The sequence below is a fragment of the Chanodichthys erythropterus genome, chromosome 18, assembly GCF_024489055.1.
Source record: "Chanodichthys erythropterus isolate Z2021 chromosome 18, ASM2448905v1, whole genome shotgun sequence".
NCBI classification, from domain to species: Eukaryota; Metazoa; Chordata; class Actinopteri; order Cypriniformes; family Xenocyprididae; genus Chanodichthys; species Chanodichthys erythropterus.
Window position 1 is genome coordinate 12769486 of NC_090238.1, and position 19762 is coordinate 12789247.

At 36.4% G+C, this 19762-nt stretch overlaps 1 protein-coding gene and 1 long non-coding RNA gene across 2 annotated transcripts in view; one reads left to right on the forward strand and one right to left on the reverse strand.

Moving 5' to 3' along the window:
- Positions 1-3422: 3422 nt before the first annotated feature.
- nrxn3a (neurexin 3a) overlaps positions 3423-19762 on the forward strand; it is a 362007-nt gene continuing 345667 nt past the window's right edge. Inside the window, exons 1-5 of the mRNA XM_067366785.1 lie at positions 3423-3562; positions 8416-9596; positions 14584-14601; positions 15891-15920; positions 16136-16147. Of these exons, the coding sequence (XP_067222886.1) occupies positions 8900-9596; positions 14584-14601; positions 15891-15920; positions 16136-16147 (757 nt within the window). The 5' untranslated portion in view covers positions 3423-3562; positions 8416-8899. The remainder of the gene's footprint in view (positions 3563-8415; positions 9597-14583; positions 14602-15890; positions 15921-16135; positions 16148-19762) is intronic.
- LOC137006202 (uncharacterized) lies at positions 16762-19464 on the reverse strand. The gene is made up of 3 exons (XR_010892497.1): positions 19331-19464; positions 18148-18200; positions 16762-17318 (listed from the first exon to the last, which is right to left on the reverse strand). It is a non-coding gene; the product is annotated as an uncharacterized lncRNA (long non-coding RNA).

Below are 19762 nucleotides of genomic sequence, written 5' to 3' on the forward strand. Positions count from 1 at the left end.
CAAGGAATAAGGGTCTTATCTAGGGAAACGATTGGTGATTTTCTAAAAATACATTAAAAAATATATACTTTTTAACCACAAATGCTCATCTTGCACTAGTTCTGTGATGCACCCCGCATTATGTTATCATGTTGGAAAGGTCACACGTGATGTAGGCGGAAGTACGAAACAAGTGTTTACAAAGCGAATGTGCAAAGACCAAGTCAAATGGTCTTTACGAAACAAATAAAAAAGAAAAAAAAAAGGTAAAACAACGATGTTGGAGGAGAAATTGAGATGGAGTTTTTCGCCCTACCACAGTACTTCCGCCTATGTCATTCCAACATGATTACGTAATGCGTGGCGCATCACAGAGCTAGTGCAAGATGAGCATTTGTGGTTAAAAAGTATATAAATTTTAATTTTTTTTTTGAAAATGACTGATCATTTCACTAGATAAGACCGTTATTCCTCTGCTGGGATCGTGTAGAGCCCTTTGAAGCTGCATTGGAACTGCAATTTGGACCTTCAATATATTAGTAGCTGTTAAAGTCCACTATATGGAGAAGAATCCTGGACTGTTTTCCTCAAAAACCATAATTTATTTTTAACTGAAGAAAGAAAGACATGAACATCTTGAATGACATGGGAAATAGTAAATTATCAAGAAATTTTAATTCTGAAGTGAACTAATCCTTTAAATACAGCATCAGTGCAGCCTTATATACTCTGTCATGCAACAACAACTTATTTTTTGTGCATAAATATAGAGGGTTGTAAGGGGTTTAAGCTGACTAAATGAATGGAGATGTCATTTCACTGGAAAATTGAGTTATATTATTTTAATTAAAAATGACGAGGTAAAAAAAAATCATGCATGAATTAATCGTTCACAAAAAAACACCAATCCCACATATTTGGATTCTCTCTGGGAAATCATCAATGTGATGGATATCCTTATTTATATTAATATCTTCACATATCCTTGTATGTGCAGATGTAGAGTGTCAAGCTGGAGGCCTATATCTCCTATAGTCCAGAAGATAAAGGCACATGGAGTTTGCATAAGACCACGAGCACAGGAAGTGAAACCAAAAAACAGTTCTGACACATCACCTGGCCTGGCTGAGTACTAAGAATAACAGGAAATTGGTAGGATGTGAGTGAGAGAGGGAGATGTCAAGCTTTCAGGTGAAGAGACTGTTTGTTAGGGTGGTTTGGAAAGCTTGTCTTTGTGTAGTGTCGGAAATGTCTTGAAGGGGATAAGGACAGCCAGTCTGTCACAAAGGGCTTGTAGATGCCTCAAGACCTATTAGTTGTTGGTGAATACTGAAATGGACAGGCACACAAAAGATTGGAAGCATAACTTTCATTCTCACTGTGCGAATGACACCAAAGCACAGTCATCTCACAGGCACTGCATGTGATAAAGTGCTACTGGACGAATTCCATCATTGCAACATGCTTACCTCTGAACAAGCTCCACTGCATCAAATACGTATCATACAGCTTCAGATGAGCTTGACTCTGCAGGCTGGAGAGGTTTGATCCATTCAACTCAGAGATGCGCTCGATATTCTGTAGGATCTATGATGGATCATTGGGGCTGCAAATCAATGGCATGGTCAACGCCTATCGATCGCAATGTTAGTTTTTTTTAGCGTGTAGATTTTACTTGTGTCTGCAAACTGTCTGGAAAATAGTTTTACTCTTTAAGTTAAAAAATACATCTCTGCTGAACGCTTAACCCCCACTTTGGTTCAAAGTGCAGCTTTTACATAAGTTGTGTTTGCGGTTTATTTCAGCACCAAGGACAGCGGCTTCTCTTAGGCCACTTTAAAAACCATTAAAAACTCATGAATTTATTGATTATGGTGCAGTGGATGAATAGATCCCCATATCAAATGTCTTTATTTGGTCCCACAGTGCATTATTACAGGGGAAAAAAATTCAACTTTTTTTTTTTTTATGAGAACAGTATATTTGTGAGAGGATAAAACTGAGAAAATGCCATATTTTTGTATGTACAAAAAATATTTTAAGCTGTTAAATGCTGAATGGTCAAAGGTGAAAAGTTATAACTACTTCTTCAAATATTGATCCGTAAAGATGCCTAACATTTTTTAAAAAGTATTGTTTATAACAACTAACTAAAATCTAGATTTTATTGGGTTACACTTTATTTTAAGGTGTCAGTATTACAGTGTAATTAAACATTTAAGTACTGAGTAATGACAATTAACTTCATGTACTTACAATAAGGTTAGGGTTAGGATGAGAGTTTGGTTTAGGGTTAATTGCATGCAATTATGCAAAATTTTATAGTTATTACTACAGTAAATACATATAACATATGTAACAATGACACTGTTATTATTTGAGATATTCTTGACACAAATGTCACAAAGCCTGGTTCTAACAGCCTACTATAAAATTTGAGTTTTATACTGAAAACTGGCCAAAAATGACCTTAGGTGCATTAAACCAAACAAAACGCATTATTGTTGCAAAATAACACAGGCCTACTATAGGCTACTTTTCAATTTTACCAAATTTCTTTCAGGAGACCCCTTTGGGAAAAGAGAATGACTTTAATCTTTAGAAGCGTTTTTCGAGGTGATGTTGTGAAGTCATATCTACAAATGTTAGTGTTAGATTATAGATTATATTATATCTATATCTATATCTCTCAGTGCCACCACAACAATATTCTCAGTCTCTCTTCCCTCAAGAATGCATGGACCCATGGGAGGTCATGAACATGGAGATGATCACAAAATCTTCTTAAGCTTTTATACATTGTCAAATGGGTAGTGTAATGAATGACCAATAAGAATATGCGTTACATCATTTAGAAATGTAATACAAAGGAAAAAAAAAAAAACAAGTCCATCTACAAATTTGTCCAAATGGAAGCAAATTTCTTTAGCTGGACAAATCCAGATCTCCTATCTGGGCTAATCTCCAAGAACCACACACTTGCATACATAGAGAGTACATTAATAAAAACAGATGTGTGCTGGAAAAAGAGCAACAACTCCCCACGTGCTCTAACAAAGGAGAGACCCACCATCTCTGCCTCTACATGAGTACATTTTGGGAGCATATATGCAGATGTGGCAGCATATAAAACAGATGTGAATGTGTGAGAGAGAGTTATAGTCAGGCTGAGAGCCGTATTGTGCAAGCACAATGCTCACAGTTATCAAACACGACCATGTCATAGACATTGCGTGTCCCTTTTCACATATAAATACCTATCGCTTCAAACAGCAACTCGTTTGGTTTTGGCTAAGTTTTCTGTCAGATTTTACTACACCTTTAAATGGCGCGAGCCTCGCAGTAAGAGGAAGGCGGGGTCGCGCGGCGCGTGTGTGAAAATCTCGTGATTGTCCAACAGTATCTCTGAGCGCGCCGCTCTCCGTAACTGCAAGCGAGCACGGAACGAGACAAGTGCACGCGGGTACAACATCCATACAAGACCGCGAAAAAACGTTATTTAGTGGAGTGGACCACAAATATAGAGCCTTTTGGGAATGTAATGTGGATTATTACGCTTTGGGATATGTTTGCGAAAACTGAGGTTAGTCTGTTTCTGTTTTTGGTATGGAATGATCGAAAGCTCACCGGGATGTTATAAGTTCATCACTCACTTCGAGTATTTACACTAAGTTGGCTTGTTTTTACACTGTAAATCGCGGTTGTTCTTGAATTGTACTTTTATTTCTATGAACCTAGCGCGTTGGACTGAGTCGAAATAAAAGACATTGGCGTCACGTTGCCCGGGGAAGCGCGATAAAAATGTTAAACTATATCATAAATAGGCCCACAAGAAACGAAAAGAGGTTTTACACACACCGTCGAACTCGTTTAACGTACGCTTATTTATTATGTTTTTTAAGGATAGCCATCCTCTATACGGAACACAACCAGGAAACAGCAGAATAATAATATTGTCCGAGTTGACTGGGTTTCGAGACAAAAATAAACGTGTATTCTCTGTTTTTGAAGCTGCCTGAAATATGCTATTACAGGATATTTCGTTTATTCTTATTAAGTTGGACAATACAGGCCTGTATTCTAGTAGTATTCACGCCTTTTCCTCCGTAAACATGTAACAAAAAATTTCTCGCTTTGGTCTCAGGAGACCTGTGTTTTTCTTAATCTGTAAAAGTAACTGTAAATAATGAATAAGAGTTCTCAGGTGTCTGTGGAGCCCATGTTCAACTGCCACTCAGGATAAACAACACGCATGCCCACTGCAGGTCCATCTTTGTGGATGCACTAGACATGGGCAAATACACTGGACCGCATATACATTTTTCCTTTTTCTTTTTAGAGTGTGTATAAAAAAGGTTTTTTTTTTATATATGTATAAAATGCTCACATTTACTAGCTTAATTTTAAGATGCACACATGTGGTGTACACATTTTATTATTATATGCATTAGTGCACCACTTTATTCTGGTTTTTGTTAGACAAAATGTATATTAAAATTAGACTATTTTAACGTATTAACGCGTTGCAGTGATTTGAAGATATTTACACATCCTTATAAATTATTTGATATTAAATCTTGATGTCACAATAATCGAAATGTTTGAACGCACATAACATGCACATTCAGCTCTTTTGTCTCGCTTTGAAGTGCTGAAGTGAGTCCGGTGCATTATTAGAATATCTTAATTCATTCCCATCAATTTGTAGAGGCTCATTTAGATCTCCCGGAATTTAATAGACTTTGGTAATAATCCACCATCACACACTCGCGCTCACACACACTCATTTTAAAGGTAGGCTATTCAAGCTTCTGCTTTTTAATACATTTTATATATTATTGAGCTACACGCTTTTTTTGTATCTTAAATTTTTTTTACCGAAATGTTAACACATCCACACAGGCAGTATCGTTTGTGCTGAAATTGTCGGGGTAGATTATATTTCCTAAACGCGGCCTTGACACACACACACTTTCATCGACGAATTATTTCACAGCTGACAGAAATTAAAATAAACATGTTTGATTTAAAAAATAATGCCTTAAATATTTATTCGACACGACGACCCATAAGTATAATTTCACCCTGTGGTGTTTTGTGACCTCTTTTGTGTGAAATATAATGCAGTGGCCCCTCACAAAAATGTAAATGATTTTGCCGTTTATATGTGCACATTTATCTGTGAGGCTGAAATGCATTATTTTAGGTGGCTGAATTGTGCACTAATAATTTGGATCAAAAGCGTGTATTTTATGTGTAAACTCTGCACTATTTTAAACGGGTTAAACGTATAGCGAAAGGCTATTTTAAAACGATATATTGGCGCACAAAAGCATTTCAAATGTAATAGCCTTCTCCATATTATTTGCTAAAATATAATTTACAACGATATTAATTTCAAATATACTGTAGGCTATTACATAAAATGGTTAGCCAATATTAAAATATGCGTTTATAAACAATTTATTTTTGTATCGTTTTGTTCTCACGGGTGTTGGTGTATAATCTCCATTTACATATCAAGCCAAGACTATCATAATGTAACTGAGGTATTTTTCTATATGTAGATAAACGAATTAATTCAGATTGATAAAACTGAAAATGCAAAAAATATATAAGGTGTGATATTTTTTTAATAAACTCTATAGAAAATCTAAAATATTATTTTTGTTTTGTTTACTGAATATAAGTAGTTTTTTTCACGCAACATGTATACATTTGTTTCCTTTTTTTTTTAACGAATATCGTTCTTCCGCGTTTTTTTTTTTTTTTTTTTAATTCTTTCAAATCGCTTTTTTGTTTGTGTCGCAGAGAAGAATATTTCCTATTGGCGTTGTGTAATGCTCAGCCTCCAAAACACTCATCGAATGTGCTCTGCCTTTCCAATACGCCGCAGTGTGACGTGATCTTTCTGTCTTGATCAGAGCCCTATATAATGCACACACTCCACACACCTTTATCACAGTGAAATATGGTCATAAATCATATTACTAATCCTCTGGTTTTGATTACGAGGGGTATTATAGTGAATACTGGCACAAGGATGGTGGTTTTTAGGCAAGGTGATGTAATGCCGTAAAGGGCTGCTGCAGAACCGCTCCCACTTTAATCTGCTCACAAGTTCCTCTGCAGTGGGTTGTTTAGGGGGTTGCTGGTGGTACCCGTGCCCACTCCGGGTCACAGGGGGGGGGCTGGATGAGGCCAGGTAGGAGCCTCACGCCTCCCATTTGCCGGCTGGCAGCCCAGGAGGAGAGCACCGGACGCTGATGTCATCCATTTTGGCCCAGCTCTACCTCGCCCACACCTCCGCTCTACCACGCGGATGCTCGACGGCAACCGTGTCACGTACGGAGCCGAGCTCGCTGAAATGGCGTGCGCCTCCATGATATCATCGGGGCGCACTGGAGGACATTTTGCCGCAGCTCTTCTGGTGTAATGGTTGAGCGTAATTGAGGCACCTGTGGTAAAACCCAGCTTTGTGTGTCTGATGAATGGTTGGGCCTCCTGTCATTAACATGCCCCCCTTCCACCATTACACCTCCCTCTCCTACTCACTGACTTTTTAAGCAGGATCCAAATGCAGGGGCTTTATTTTGTGGTGTCGTGTGCCGTTCCCAGTGGAGTGTGTCAATCACGTATCAATGAGGACAATGATGTGTTCAGTTTAGCCTTTTCACCTCTCTCCTCCTCTCCGCAAGCCCTCGCTCGACAAAAGAAAAAAAGAAAAAGAGAAAGCACACATGCATATTTTGTGGTGTGGGCGCGAGCCGACGTGGAGTATCTGTTACAAGCACGCAGTCTCTCGCTCTTTTTCCCCTCTTCAGCTACAGCAGGCAGAGCTCTGACGGCATGCATTGTGTTTCGGCTCGGTTGAATCGCGTGGGCTGGTAGCACTATTGTCCTGCCGTACCTGCTGCCTACGCCTCTGGCAAGGACACAGGCAATATTAGATGACTATTAGGTTACACCTAGCATGTTGCCATGTAATTGGAGCCTATTCATTTATGGACGTAGGGGACACATGTTAAGAGGAGCTGGAGCTGCGTTTTGCCTTCACAAAAGTCCTACTAATCTGTGTTGGTTTAAGGCCAAATGTCAGCTCAGTATGGGAAGCTTCTCACATTTGTAGAACAATACAGGGCATTTTGTTTGTGCTTGAGGATGTTAAGAATTTTTGAATATTTTAATCTGTAAAATTAACATTTTCATTTTCATTTTTTTGCTGCAAGGTTCCTAAAAAAAAATTACATTTAAATTTTCATGTCATTTTTATGCATTGCAGTAGTTTTTCAAAATGTAGGATGTAACAACTAAATTATTATTATTATTATTATTATTATTATTTTTAAAAAACAAAATAATTACTTTTTTTTTTTTTTTTTTTAGAACTAGTGTATGGTGACTGTGGTGCTGGAAATGTAGAGTATGTGTCATGGGAATGTGTAGACATGCATATTGTTGTTTTCATGCGTTGTGCATCCTGCAAAAAGCCTTTTAATTTTCCACATCATCAGATAAACATGGACTCGCTGCTATTGAATGATGCTGCTAATTTACACGCTAGATGACCGATAACGGAAGGACCTTTTGGGTGAAATGTTTAAAAAATAGAAACTTTTAATTAGGTTTTATTAGGAGTAGCATTAAACAGAATGCAAAAGTGCAGCTTTTTAGGATTATAATTGTGAAAGTGTACTGTATTCATTTCTTAAAGGGTTCACCCAAAAATGAAATTTCTGTCATTAATTACTCACCCTCATGTCGTTCCAAACCCGTTAGACTTTCATTCATCTTCGGACCACAAATTAAGATATTTTTGATGAAATCCGAGGGTTTCTTAACCAGTGATAGGCAGCAACATCACTGCAACTTTTGCGGTCCAGAAAGGTATTAAAGACATCATTAAAATTGTCTATGCATGCGTGTGATGCTGACGCAGGAGCTGGCCAATAATGAGCCGGTGTTCTGACGTAGAACACGGAAGCACTGCACTCCTTTCAAGAGAAGAAATTGTTGAATAAAGTCGTTATTTTTGTTTTGTTTTATTCTTATTCTTGTTGCTTTATAACATTAAGGTTGAACCACTGTAGACATATGGACTATTTTAATGATGTCTTTACTGTAGGTGTAGTAAAATCTTTACCTTTCTGGACAAAATGTGCTATGACATAGCTGCCTATGTGTGGTTCAGATCCCTGTCAGATTTCATCAAAAATATCTTATTTTGTGTTCTGAAGAAGAACAAAGTTCTTACTGGTTTGGAACGACATGAGGGTGAGTATTTAATGACAGAAATTTCATTTTTGGGTGAACTAACCTTTTAAATAATATATTTTTTATGCTTTGTGTTTCATGTTTAAAAAAAAAAATCACACACTAGATAGAATGAGACATTGTGGATTCGTTTTATAATTTGATGCTTTTCTATTTTGACAGCTAGACGGGGCAGAGTAACCGTATGAACTACATTACCCACAAGGCATCATGCAGACTGTGCTGGTTTCCCTAAATACAGAAAGAGTCCGACCTGGAGGACCTGTCAGGATGATTGAGGTCTGAGGAGATTGCAGAAGAAGAAAACACCTCAGCAGACACACAGCACCTCATCTGCTTTTCTTCTCAAGTCGATCCGTTCCAGGAAACGAGGAAGAAACGTTTTGATTGTCGCCTGCCAGAGATTGGATTGTTGTGCAATGTCATTGGCCTTATGACTGTTATTTAAGACTGTTCTCCTTACTAAGTCCCTCTCCTCTTTTAGGATATTTTTTTGTTTGTATCTGCGTTGACGATCTCACCTCTTCTCTAGTATCTCTGGGCATACTGTGGGATGTACTTTGGATATACTGACCTTTGAACCAAAGCAAATTCAATGATTTCCTTCTGTTCAGGATAATAACCCCAAATCTCCAGCACTTTTACAATGAATTTCTTCAGATTCCCAGTCCAGTTGCAGCTGCTGATCAGTACTGTGCTTGGGCCCTGCTTGGGCCTGGAGTTTACAGGGTCGCAAGGCCAGTGGGCACGTTATCTGCGCTGGGACGCCAGCACCAGAAGTGACCTCAGCTTCCAGTTCAAAACAGATGTGTCCACTGCCTTAATCCTGTACTTTGACGATGGCGGCTTCTGCGACTTCCTGCAACTCATGGTGGTTGAAGGGAAGCTCCAGTTGCAGTTCAGCATCGACTGCGCCGAAACCACAGTCGTATCGGACAAGCGAGTCAATGACAGCAGCTGGCATTCTGCCACCCTGAGCAGGTACAACCTGAGAACTGTGCTGGGTCTGGACGGAGTGAGCAAATCGGGCGAGGTGCGGCCACAGAGGCAGTACATGAAGATCGTTAGTGACCTCTTCCTGGGCGGAGTCCCTCAAGATATTCGCATTTCTGTGCTCACTCTCCCGACGGTGAAGGATCTTCCGCCGTTTAAGGGAATTATCAGGGAACTGAAGTACAATAGCAAGGAACCTATTCTACTCAGCAGCCAGAGGGTCCGCATGGACATCGAGGGGATCTGCATGGAGAACCCATGTGAGAACGGAGGGACGTGCTCCGTTGTGGATGGGGAGCCGCTTTGTGATTGTTCTAAGACGGAATATGTTGGCCGATTTTGCAACGAAGGTAAAATGGTTTATATTTACTGAAATTTGTACTGCTGTAATGTGAATGTTTCCTAGAATCCTTCATCCTTTTGCTGTTTCATGCTACTGAAGTTTGACTCTAAGGTCTAGGTTAATGCCATCTCACGAAAGCTGCCCTGTTCTATGCATTTGCAGGTGTTTTGTTCTTCTTGATCATCCTCCTCTGTTCCCTCATCGCTTCATACAGTGAATTGAAAGCGAATGTCATTGAAATGTGCTACTAGCAAAGCCTGCGTTTTTACCTCTGTAAAGCACTAAGCTGTTTGTCTCTGGCAAGCGTTTTGTGTGTGTGTGTGTGTGTGTGTGTGTGTTAATCGTGCCCGGCTGAGGAGGTGGGGTGTTAGGATGTTAAGGTGCCTTTTCAGATCCCTTGGTTGTTTTTCTGAAGTGGCCATTTTAGTTTCTCTGGGGATTTGAGGAGGCCATTTCACAGCTCTGGGTTTTGTTGTTGCACCTCTTCAACAGAGAATGAATCAGAGACGGGGGATAATTGCCTATTTTAAACATGTCAATTGCAATTCTTTATAGCGTCATTACTGGTTTTCCTAGAGAGAGAATTTAATGTCCTTGGTTTAATAATTCTTTAAAGAATATGCTAATATATGGATCTTCTGGTTTGGGGACATTTATTTTGTAAGTATACTCTAAAAAATAGCTGTTAAAAAACTAAAATTGACACAGTAAAAAACAGTTTTTCATTAAAACAGTAATATACAGTAAAACAAAGCATTCTGGGTAATATTTGTCATTCTCAAGAAAGTAACCTATAGGCTACTTTCTAGAAAATGACAAATATTGCCCAGAATGTATTGTTTTTACAGTATATTACTGTTTCAATGGATAACGGTATTTTACTGTGCAAATGTTTTCATTTCTTTTACAGATATTTTTTAGTGTATAATCATAACTAAACTAATTTTACATTATACTGTACCACAGAAGAAAAAACACAACTTTTGAGTTCTTCTCCATGAATCATGTTTCCTGGTTTATGATCCTGATGGTAATGAAAGGTACACCTTGAGGTTTTTTTTTCATATTCCTCTGTTTGTTTTGATTATTTTTTGCTTAAAATATATCCTCTTAAATGCTTTAAGTTGTATCAATATTAATTTGATACATTTTGATTAGCAAGAAAACAATTACAGCAACGAATGCCTAGATATCCTTTCTTGATTAGGCCTAAACTTTTTTCCCCTTGTGTTTGAAGTGTTTAAGCTGGGTGATTGATCGGTGATCGGTGCTCTGAGCCCTATGAGTTGTTACCCTCATTGTAGACACAACCTCTCCTGTGATTCTCTCCTTAATTACACAATTATCGAATGTGATTAAAAAGTCCGGATGCTATCTGTGTACTTGGGCATTTTATATAGGGCTGAATGTGTATGCATGTATGCTTGTACAGCCTCTTTCAGATAAAGGGGTATGTGTAGAAGACTGGGCACTAGGGTTATATTTATAGCCTGTAAATAGTACAGAGTTTTGGGCTTGATTTATAGCCGTTGTTCCTCTCCATCTTGTTTGGCTGACTGGGTCCTGCAGTCCACTGATAGGGGCTAAAGCCAGACGTAAAAGCAGCTTTGATGGCTTTGAATGCTGGGAATCTGTTCAGCCAATCATAAAAGAATAAATAAACCTTTTTTTTTTTTTTTTTTTTTGGGAGGCCATTTATATTGACGCACAGGGGCAGCCTAAACTGCCATGCAGTTTGTAAGATGACAGCTGAACTTTCTCTACTGGCATCTCTTAATAATCCAAATAAAAACCTGTATTGTGAAATGACACACTAATGTGTGCCATCAGTGTTTGATAACATTACGAAAACCCACTGAGCAATCTTAATTCCATCTTAATCTTGTGTCTTCAGGCTTTTGAAACATCTGTATGTGGGTAATAAATATCAGGTCAGAGCCATATGGCAAGCTGGTCTGAAGTGTTAAGAATTAGCCTTACGTACGTTTGACTGAATCCAATTGCCATAGCAGCAGCAACAACAATCTGACACTCCTCTCGATGGCCAGATGGCTAAAATGGCCTCAGAACTGTTTTGCGTTGCCTTGGCGTATGTTCCTCGCTCTGTGAAAATTGTGATAGCCACGGCGCTACATCATTTGCGAAAGCGCGTAATCTTTTGGCGGATTAGAATAATAAACATTTGGCAGAAAAACAAACAGTCAGTCTGTCTTCCCATGTGCATGGTCTCTGAATTGGTACACTGAGGTTTATGTTTAAGCCAGCCACTCTTTACAAATCTCCTTGTGTGTGTGTTTTTTTTTTTTTATTTAAACAAAGTAAAATTCAAATGTGCATCAAAAAGATATATAGAGTAGACCTTAGTTACTTTTTTAAGGTTAAGACCAGTGTTGGGTGTAATGCATTACTAAGTAATTACTTTTCACTTGAAAAAGTAAGAGATTTCTCTTAATTTTTCTGTAATTGAATTACAGTTACTTCTGATGTAATTGCATTAAATACTACACAGACTGTTGAACAATTCTTTATAAATCAATAGTGGATTTAACATCAAAATTTAATGTCCAATGTTTTTAATGTAACCTTTCAATTTTAAAAAGAATGCAATTATATATTATTTATTTGAAAGAATCAAAAGAACACTATGTCTATCCTTATATTGTTCAACCTGTCAAGGTTGATAGGGAATTTAGAAAGTAATATTGCAATACTTTTTAGAGAGAATAATTAGTACAGCAATCTAATTACATTGTTGAATGTGTAATTAGTTACTAATAATTAATTACTATTTTTAGAGTAAGTCACCCAACACTGGTTAAAACTCATTTAATAATTTATAATTAATAAATACAAATACATTTATTTATTTGTATTTATTAATCTTACATCTGTTTTTATTCCCCTCCCACCAGACATTATGGTTAATTACGTAATTATGTAAGAGATATTCTATAACTGTTCTAAGTAATTGAACTTAGCAGATGATAAGACGTTCATAAAAATGCAACAAATTTGTATTGTAGTTAATTTAATATATTCATTTTATTTTAGATGATGGTGTCTTAAGGTGTTGAAAAACAGTTTGGTTTTATTTATCAGACTCCTTATTGCAGAGATCATTACAATTTGGTGTGAATCCAGATTAAACTAGTAAAATCCTCATTCACTTGTTGATGTGCCACAGGTATACATTATTTTTGTCTCACCATTGTTTCTGAGAAACTAGGTCATCGTAGAAGGCTGACAGTGCATGCAGACGATCGTATTCCAGCCAGACATCAGAACTTCAGTATAGGTCAATTCAAGAGCTCAACACATCATTCAAGTCACCATGGCACTCACATCCTGAGTGTAACTCAGCATTCCCTGCTCTCCAATCACATCCTAATACTTTCCCCACCAGGTTAATGCATCTCATCAGAGGACTTAATGTCCTGTACCAGCCCTTAACAAGCACAGCAGACAGACACACGCTTACACATTGGAACGTCTCCCGAAAATGAGTGACCATGAGAGATGACATATTGCATTTCCAGTCAGTACAGACATCAACACATACAGGACTAAATTAATGTCTAATGTAGCTATAATTACTCGGCACTAAAAGCATTTAATGGAGGCAGACCCCATCAGGTTTCCCTTAATTTCTTGTATTAGCTGCAGTTTGTGTGCACTGGCAACAGATAAATTGGTTCTTCTGCCTGGCGGTGTCTACTACTAAAAGAAATCATCAGTAAAATCTGAAATTATTTAGAATCATATGAAATTATTCATTGTAATCAGAGTTAGCTAAAAACTAAATATTAATAAATAAAACGATATTTTAAAATCTATACCTACACTGTAAATAATAGTTGGTTTATCTTAAAAAAGTAAGTTAACTGGTTGCCTTAATTTAATACAATGAAGGCGATTGGATTAATCAACAGAAACTCAAACTATTATGTTATCTGAACCACATTTTCTAAGTTGATTTGGCAAAATAAAAAAATGTGATAACAAATCATGAAAATAACTAGTTAAAATGTCTTCATATTTTTTTTTTTAATTTTGTTATATATTTTAAAAAAAAGTTAACATTAAAAAAAGTGTCCTGCTATAAGTGCATTTTTTATAGTCAAATGAATAAATTTAATAGTCACATTTAATTTAATGCTTTTAATCATCACATTACATTTAAAAACATAAATGCTACACAATGTCTGTTTTTAGGATGAGTTTTACCATGTCTGCAGCTGAAGCACATCACAATAATAAGCACCACTGCTAAAAATATCAAAGGTTTACAAAAACAGCTGACCTCACTAATCGAGTAGTTGGATATTCGGATGATCATGAACCATCCCTAGCCAGAACAGATTAGAAAAATCGTAGATTAGCTGTTTTTCATCACACAGAGCATTGCAATGCCCGTTTATCAGTGTTGGATGCCCTTTGGTTTGGGAGACGACCAGAGTGCATTAATGAAATGAGTCAGCTCAGTGCTTCAGTGCTAAAGGCCTGTGACAAAGAGAGAGAGAGTGTGTGTCTACAATGAGGATAAACACGGGCTCTGAGTATGGAACAGTGCTTTAGACAAACATCAGCGTCCCATAAATCCACAACCCTCTCTAAAGGGAACAGGTTCCGTTGCCTGTTTGGATTTATGGCCCAGGCGTGGATGTGGGCTTTGGGAGTGTGTGTAAGACATGGAAGATGAACTAGACCTCTCAGATGTTGTTGTGTCATGGTGTTTCATACACCATAGATCTGATCCCCCCCTCCTCCTCATTTCCCAGGGAGAAGAGGGGGCGGATGGATGGATGCGAGGGGCATTTAAGGGTTTCTGTGTACATGCACAGGGCAGATGTCTGCTCAGTGCATGCTGGCAGGTGTGTCAAAGTTTGCATGATAGTTTTCATGCAAAGATAAAATGAGTGGGCTCTAATGGCTGCAATGTTTGTCTTCTCTTTTTTCTTTTTTCCATTGTGTCTTCTTTGCTGAAATGCCATCAGAGGCCAACACCATCCCAGGTGAGTTGATAATATCTTTTAAGTTGTACTGAATTGTCTTTTAAGGCAGTGAAAGCATTATTGATGTGCAGTGCACAGTGGTATTCAAATGTACAGTAACATAAACATAGAAATCAAATATTCTTAAAATCATTGCTGTGTTTCTATTAAAAGTTGCCATAATGAAAAGGGACTGTCTATTTACACTAAGTGCAAATAGTATCCCTTGTTGGCAAATGCTATTTACACTAGCTCCGCCCACCAATGTCTGGTTGGGCCACTGAAGTTTAACTGAGTGGAAGTCAACATCTTCAGTGGTGCAGCGGTAGTGCATAAGGCTCGCAGTCCTAACTTTTACCGCAATCGACGGCGGTTTGAATCCGCCTATTGCTCTTCTCAATTTTTTCATCACACGTCGTATCAGAAAGGCATTTATTTTCAATAAAAATGAAAATAATGTTCTAAAAGTGGAAATAAACTGCCTAACGAGTGTTTAATAATAAGTGTTTATTGGGTTGGGTTAGTGGAAGGTGTAGGGAGGGTTTTTATTCTCCCAATAAGGCAGTATCCATTTAATAATTTTAATAAATATAATTATTTACACTCTGTGATATTATTGCATCCTGTTAATATACAAAAATACTGAGGTGCAAATAGTATCTGCCAATATAAAGTATAGCATGTAGTTACTATTTACACTTCTTGAAAAGAACTGTTACTTTTACATGATGTAAATAGAATATATCACTATTTTCACCTAGTGTAAATAGCATCTATCGATTTGCTAAGAAAATATGCTATTTTCACTTAGTGTAAATAGCGCTGGCAATGAAAAAAATACTAAGATTCAATGAAACCTTATTAGTGACGGATATTTCCTTCCATTTTATGATTATCATATTATGATTCATCTCATTATGATTTTATCATTATATTAAACAACAAATAAAATGCACTAGGTATTTTTATTATGCAATACTGTTTTATTAATGCAGTAATTTTGAGGCTGTTTATTGTAAAAAATAGCAATCCACAAAAATGACTATATTCATAAATATTTTATTTCACAAGGTCACTTTACAACCTAAAAAAGTTAAGCAATCACATAAAAAAAAAAAAAAAAAAATATATATATATATATATATATATATATATATATATATATATATATATATACACGACTACTTCCAATAACCACTTTAACAAGAAGTCAAAACCCCTTTCTTCTGCAAAGATTTGAGGTCACTGTATGCTCTGATACAAACCTAAAGATGTTCTTCTCTTTCTGTCTCTTTTTCTGTTCCTCAAAGGTTTTGCACACATGATGATGGCGGATCAAGGTATGCCACACCCTTTCACAGTTATTCACTCTGTTGCGATTTGATTATATTGCATGCCTGAATTGAATTGCTGTGCACTGAATGAGCTAAACTGTAATTCTGAACCTTGATTGCATAGATGTGGACTGTACTTTGACTGTTTCTTCCTATCTCTCCATGCTTTCCTTCTGTGGATTCTGTTCATCTCTCTGTTGCCTTTTGTCTCCTTTCTCAAGCCAAGGGCAAAGGTACAGAACCGTTTTCTTCCTCAAGTTGTGCTCTCTTGTGTTTACATCCTTGTTTTGAGTACTTTTTTGCTAATAGCTGCTCACCATGGGTGACTGGATCAAGAGTATAATTAAATGAGAGTTAATTGAAAGCAAATACACCAAAGGTACACTGAAAAAAATGATACTTTGGACCAACTTAAAAAAATTGCTGTAATTTGTTACAGCTAAATTTATTAGTTTTTCTCAAACTATATTTTTAATTTGGTTAAAACTTTAAATTTTATTTTAATATCAATCAAAATAGTTCTTCAGCCCAAGGTAAAAAAAATACATTGAAACAAAGTTAAAATATTGGTTTTTATGGAGACCAAATCATTATTTTTACTTTAGTACAGCTTAAAATTTTTACTTTGGAAAAACTTACTTTTTACCGTAACATCCAAGTATAATTTTTACTTTGGACTAAACTAAAAAAATTGCTGTAATTTTGTTACAAGGAATTTTATTAAGTTTACTCAAGTTAAATTTCTGATTCAGTACAAACTAGATTTTTAATAACACCTAAATCAATTTATTCTCTTTAGTCACAAGACAAAATGTTACTTAAATAAAGACATGATTATTCTCTTCAATAGACCTGTGTTTATTGTGATGTCTTTAAAATATGCATCAGTTTCTCAGTCAAAAAATAAAAAATAATAAAAACATACAAAAATAAAAATAAATAAAGCCAAATGACTTTTGCTGCCAGTTAGACTAGCCTTAATCAACAATAGATGGAAAAAACATTAAAATAAAATGGTTTTAAAAAGGTTTTTGAATACAAGATCTAACACAATAAAACATCCTGTATCCAAATTTCTCCAATATTTAGAGCTTCACACAGACTACACACAATAAAGCACAATAAAACATCTAACATCAGATATTGGGATGACCTTGACAGTTGTCAAATCCTCAAGTTCCACAGTAGATGTCAAGTTCACTAGTGCATCTCCAAAGTCTCTGTCTTGGTACTGCAGTCTGAAATTGCCATTTAACCCACACACTTTCCTAACTTCAGCCATAAGCTGCTCCATTGACTCTGGAATTCCACCAGGCAAAACTAGCTTCCTGGTGTCATCAGGATTCAGAATAACACGCAACTTGGCTGGCCTTTTGACTGCCATGTCTGCCCATCCAAAAGGATCTAGTCAAAACAAGAAAACAATAATATTAGTTGCAGTACAAAATTGGTCATAACACATTAAATTCATATTCACAAATTAAATGATTAACAACACTGTCTTTTGACAATTCTGGTTAAAAAAAAGAAAAGAAATTTCACAGTCAATATTATTTAGTAAATTCTGAATATTTGTTTAAGTCAAATTGATAAGGCCTTATGCTGTCTTAGCAGTTTTTTTAACCAGAATTGTCAAAATAGAGTTGTTAATGAATTTGTGAATATGAATTTAAATTTGTTTAAAATAAACACGTCTTTTACCCCTGTTGAAAAAACGAGCATATGCTGGTAAAGTAGGTTTTGAAGCTGGTATGGTGGTTTGAGCTGGTTTATGCTGGTCCAGGACCAGCTTAGGACTAGTATGGACCAGCAAGACCAGTTTAGGACCAGCGTTTGACCAGCATACAGCTTTAAAACCTACCTTACCAGCATATGCTGTTTTTTTCAACAGTACACAATGGATGTTTGAGCATTTAATTATTTATTTATTTATTTTTATATTTCAAAATTTATTTAATTGAGGTAGCCTATATATATACACACACACTCCAAATCATATTTAATGTTTTTAAAATAGGCTATATAAAATAGTAAAATAGTTCCAATAAATTTTACTGTGGTACCGAAATTGGTACCGAGAACCATAACATTTTCATGGTATCGGTACCGACTACTGGAATTTTGGTACCGTGACGACACTACTCTGTGGTAATTTAAAAGCTATTCTCTAGTGTTAGTGTTTCCTATTTAAAACATAAAAATAATGTTCACAGATGTTTACATTGGTACTCACCAAATTCAGCAATTAGGGCAAAATTCTGGAATTTCCAGGGAACAAAATCCAACCTGTAAAACAAAGGAAAAGGTGAGATTTCACATCTTAGTTTTTTGTTGGGGCAATTAGCACTATCCATAATCACTAGACTGTAATTATTAATTAGTCCCTACTTTTGTAGTGATATTGTACTAAACTGCATTATGCTGACAGGAGAAACAATGGAATATGAATTCTTCCTTGTCAATCAGAACTCATTTTCTAATTCAGTAAGTTTTATTAATAACTTTCATTTTTCTTAGTCATTTTGCTTTCCAGATTCAATCTCTTAACGTTACTTGCGTACTAGAGCACGTACACACATGCGCACTCTTCAAAAACGGTGCTTAAAATCTCTTGACAAACTAAAATATGTAAATGACATTTGTATATATTCAAAATAAAAGATATACATTGTACTTAATGAGAGCTTGCTTATTTTGCTCAAGATAATGATTAAGTCCATATGTCGTAAAAAACAAGAAAGCTGTCGTTCCAACCACACAAGTTTGCGATGCTTTTTGTGAATGTTCGTTTGAACTATGGTTTCGGGAAACACAGAATCATTTAACTAAGTTAGTAACGACAGAATTAGCGATGTTAGATGGATAACGATGTTTTTGGAAACGCATCTCCAACAACTGGCACCGCTTCCGCCGTTTGCCTATGTTAAATCCCAATAATTTTTGTCCGTTAAAAAAAAAAAAAAAAACAATTACCGACTCTATACACAAATAGGCTCAAACGAACATTAACTGATTCCGACATTACAATTAACGTCTCATATAACGTAACAGCTCCCGCGGTCAATGTTTAACCAACATTAGATTATTTGACGGCTGCAGTGTATGTGAGAAAGCTGTTGTAGTTTATGCGAGCACTAACTTTGTTAGAGACAAACGAGCCTTATCACACTAAATTACCATTATATTTTCCTTACATCACAGTGAAATAACAACTAAATTAACCTTGTATTTGTCACACTGAGGCAACATGCGTATTGCGATAGCATGGTTTGGTTTGGTTTAGCTAGCTTTAGCTAACATGTGCACAAACACAGTTGTCTGTAAAGTAATAACCTAATTGTCCATCCTGCCACTAACCATAAATGTGAATGAAAAACAATTATTTTCGTTAAAATAACACATTTTCGAATGCTTACCTTGTCTAAAAGATTTCCTGGGCAACGGACCGTCTTCAGACTCGAAGCGATAATGGCGGATGGCAAAATGCTGGCTGGTGGCGCGAGCAGTTAGTTGATGTGACGTCATGTGGTCACGTGACATGAAAACATCTGGTTTAAAGTAAAAATACTACTTAAGTCAAATTGTTGTTTTTAATTTGTTCTAGGGGCTTCGTTATTTGCTTTAAGGCAAACTGAAAAAAACAGGTTTAAACCAGAAACCATGATTTTCACTTAGTCCAATGTAAAAATGCACTTTAAATGAACAACACAGTAGTTTCACTTTTTTCAGTGTATTCTGACTGCAGCCTGAATGGTCTGAACTGTAGCGTTTACCTCCCTGGTGGTCTTAAAGATATTTGTATCAGCTGCTAAAAATGCTTAAACTGCACAGTATGACTTGTTTGAGAA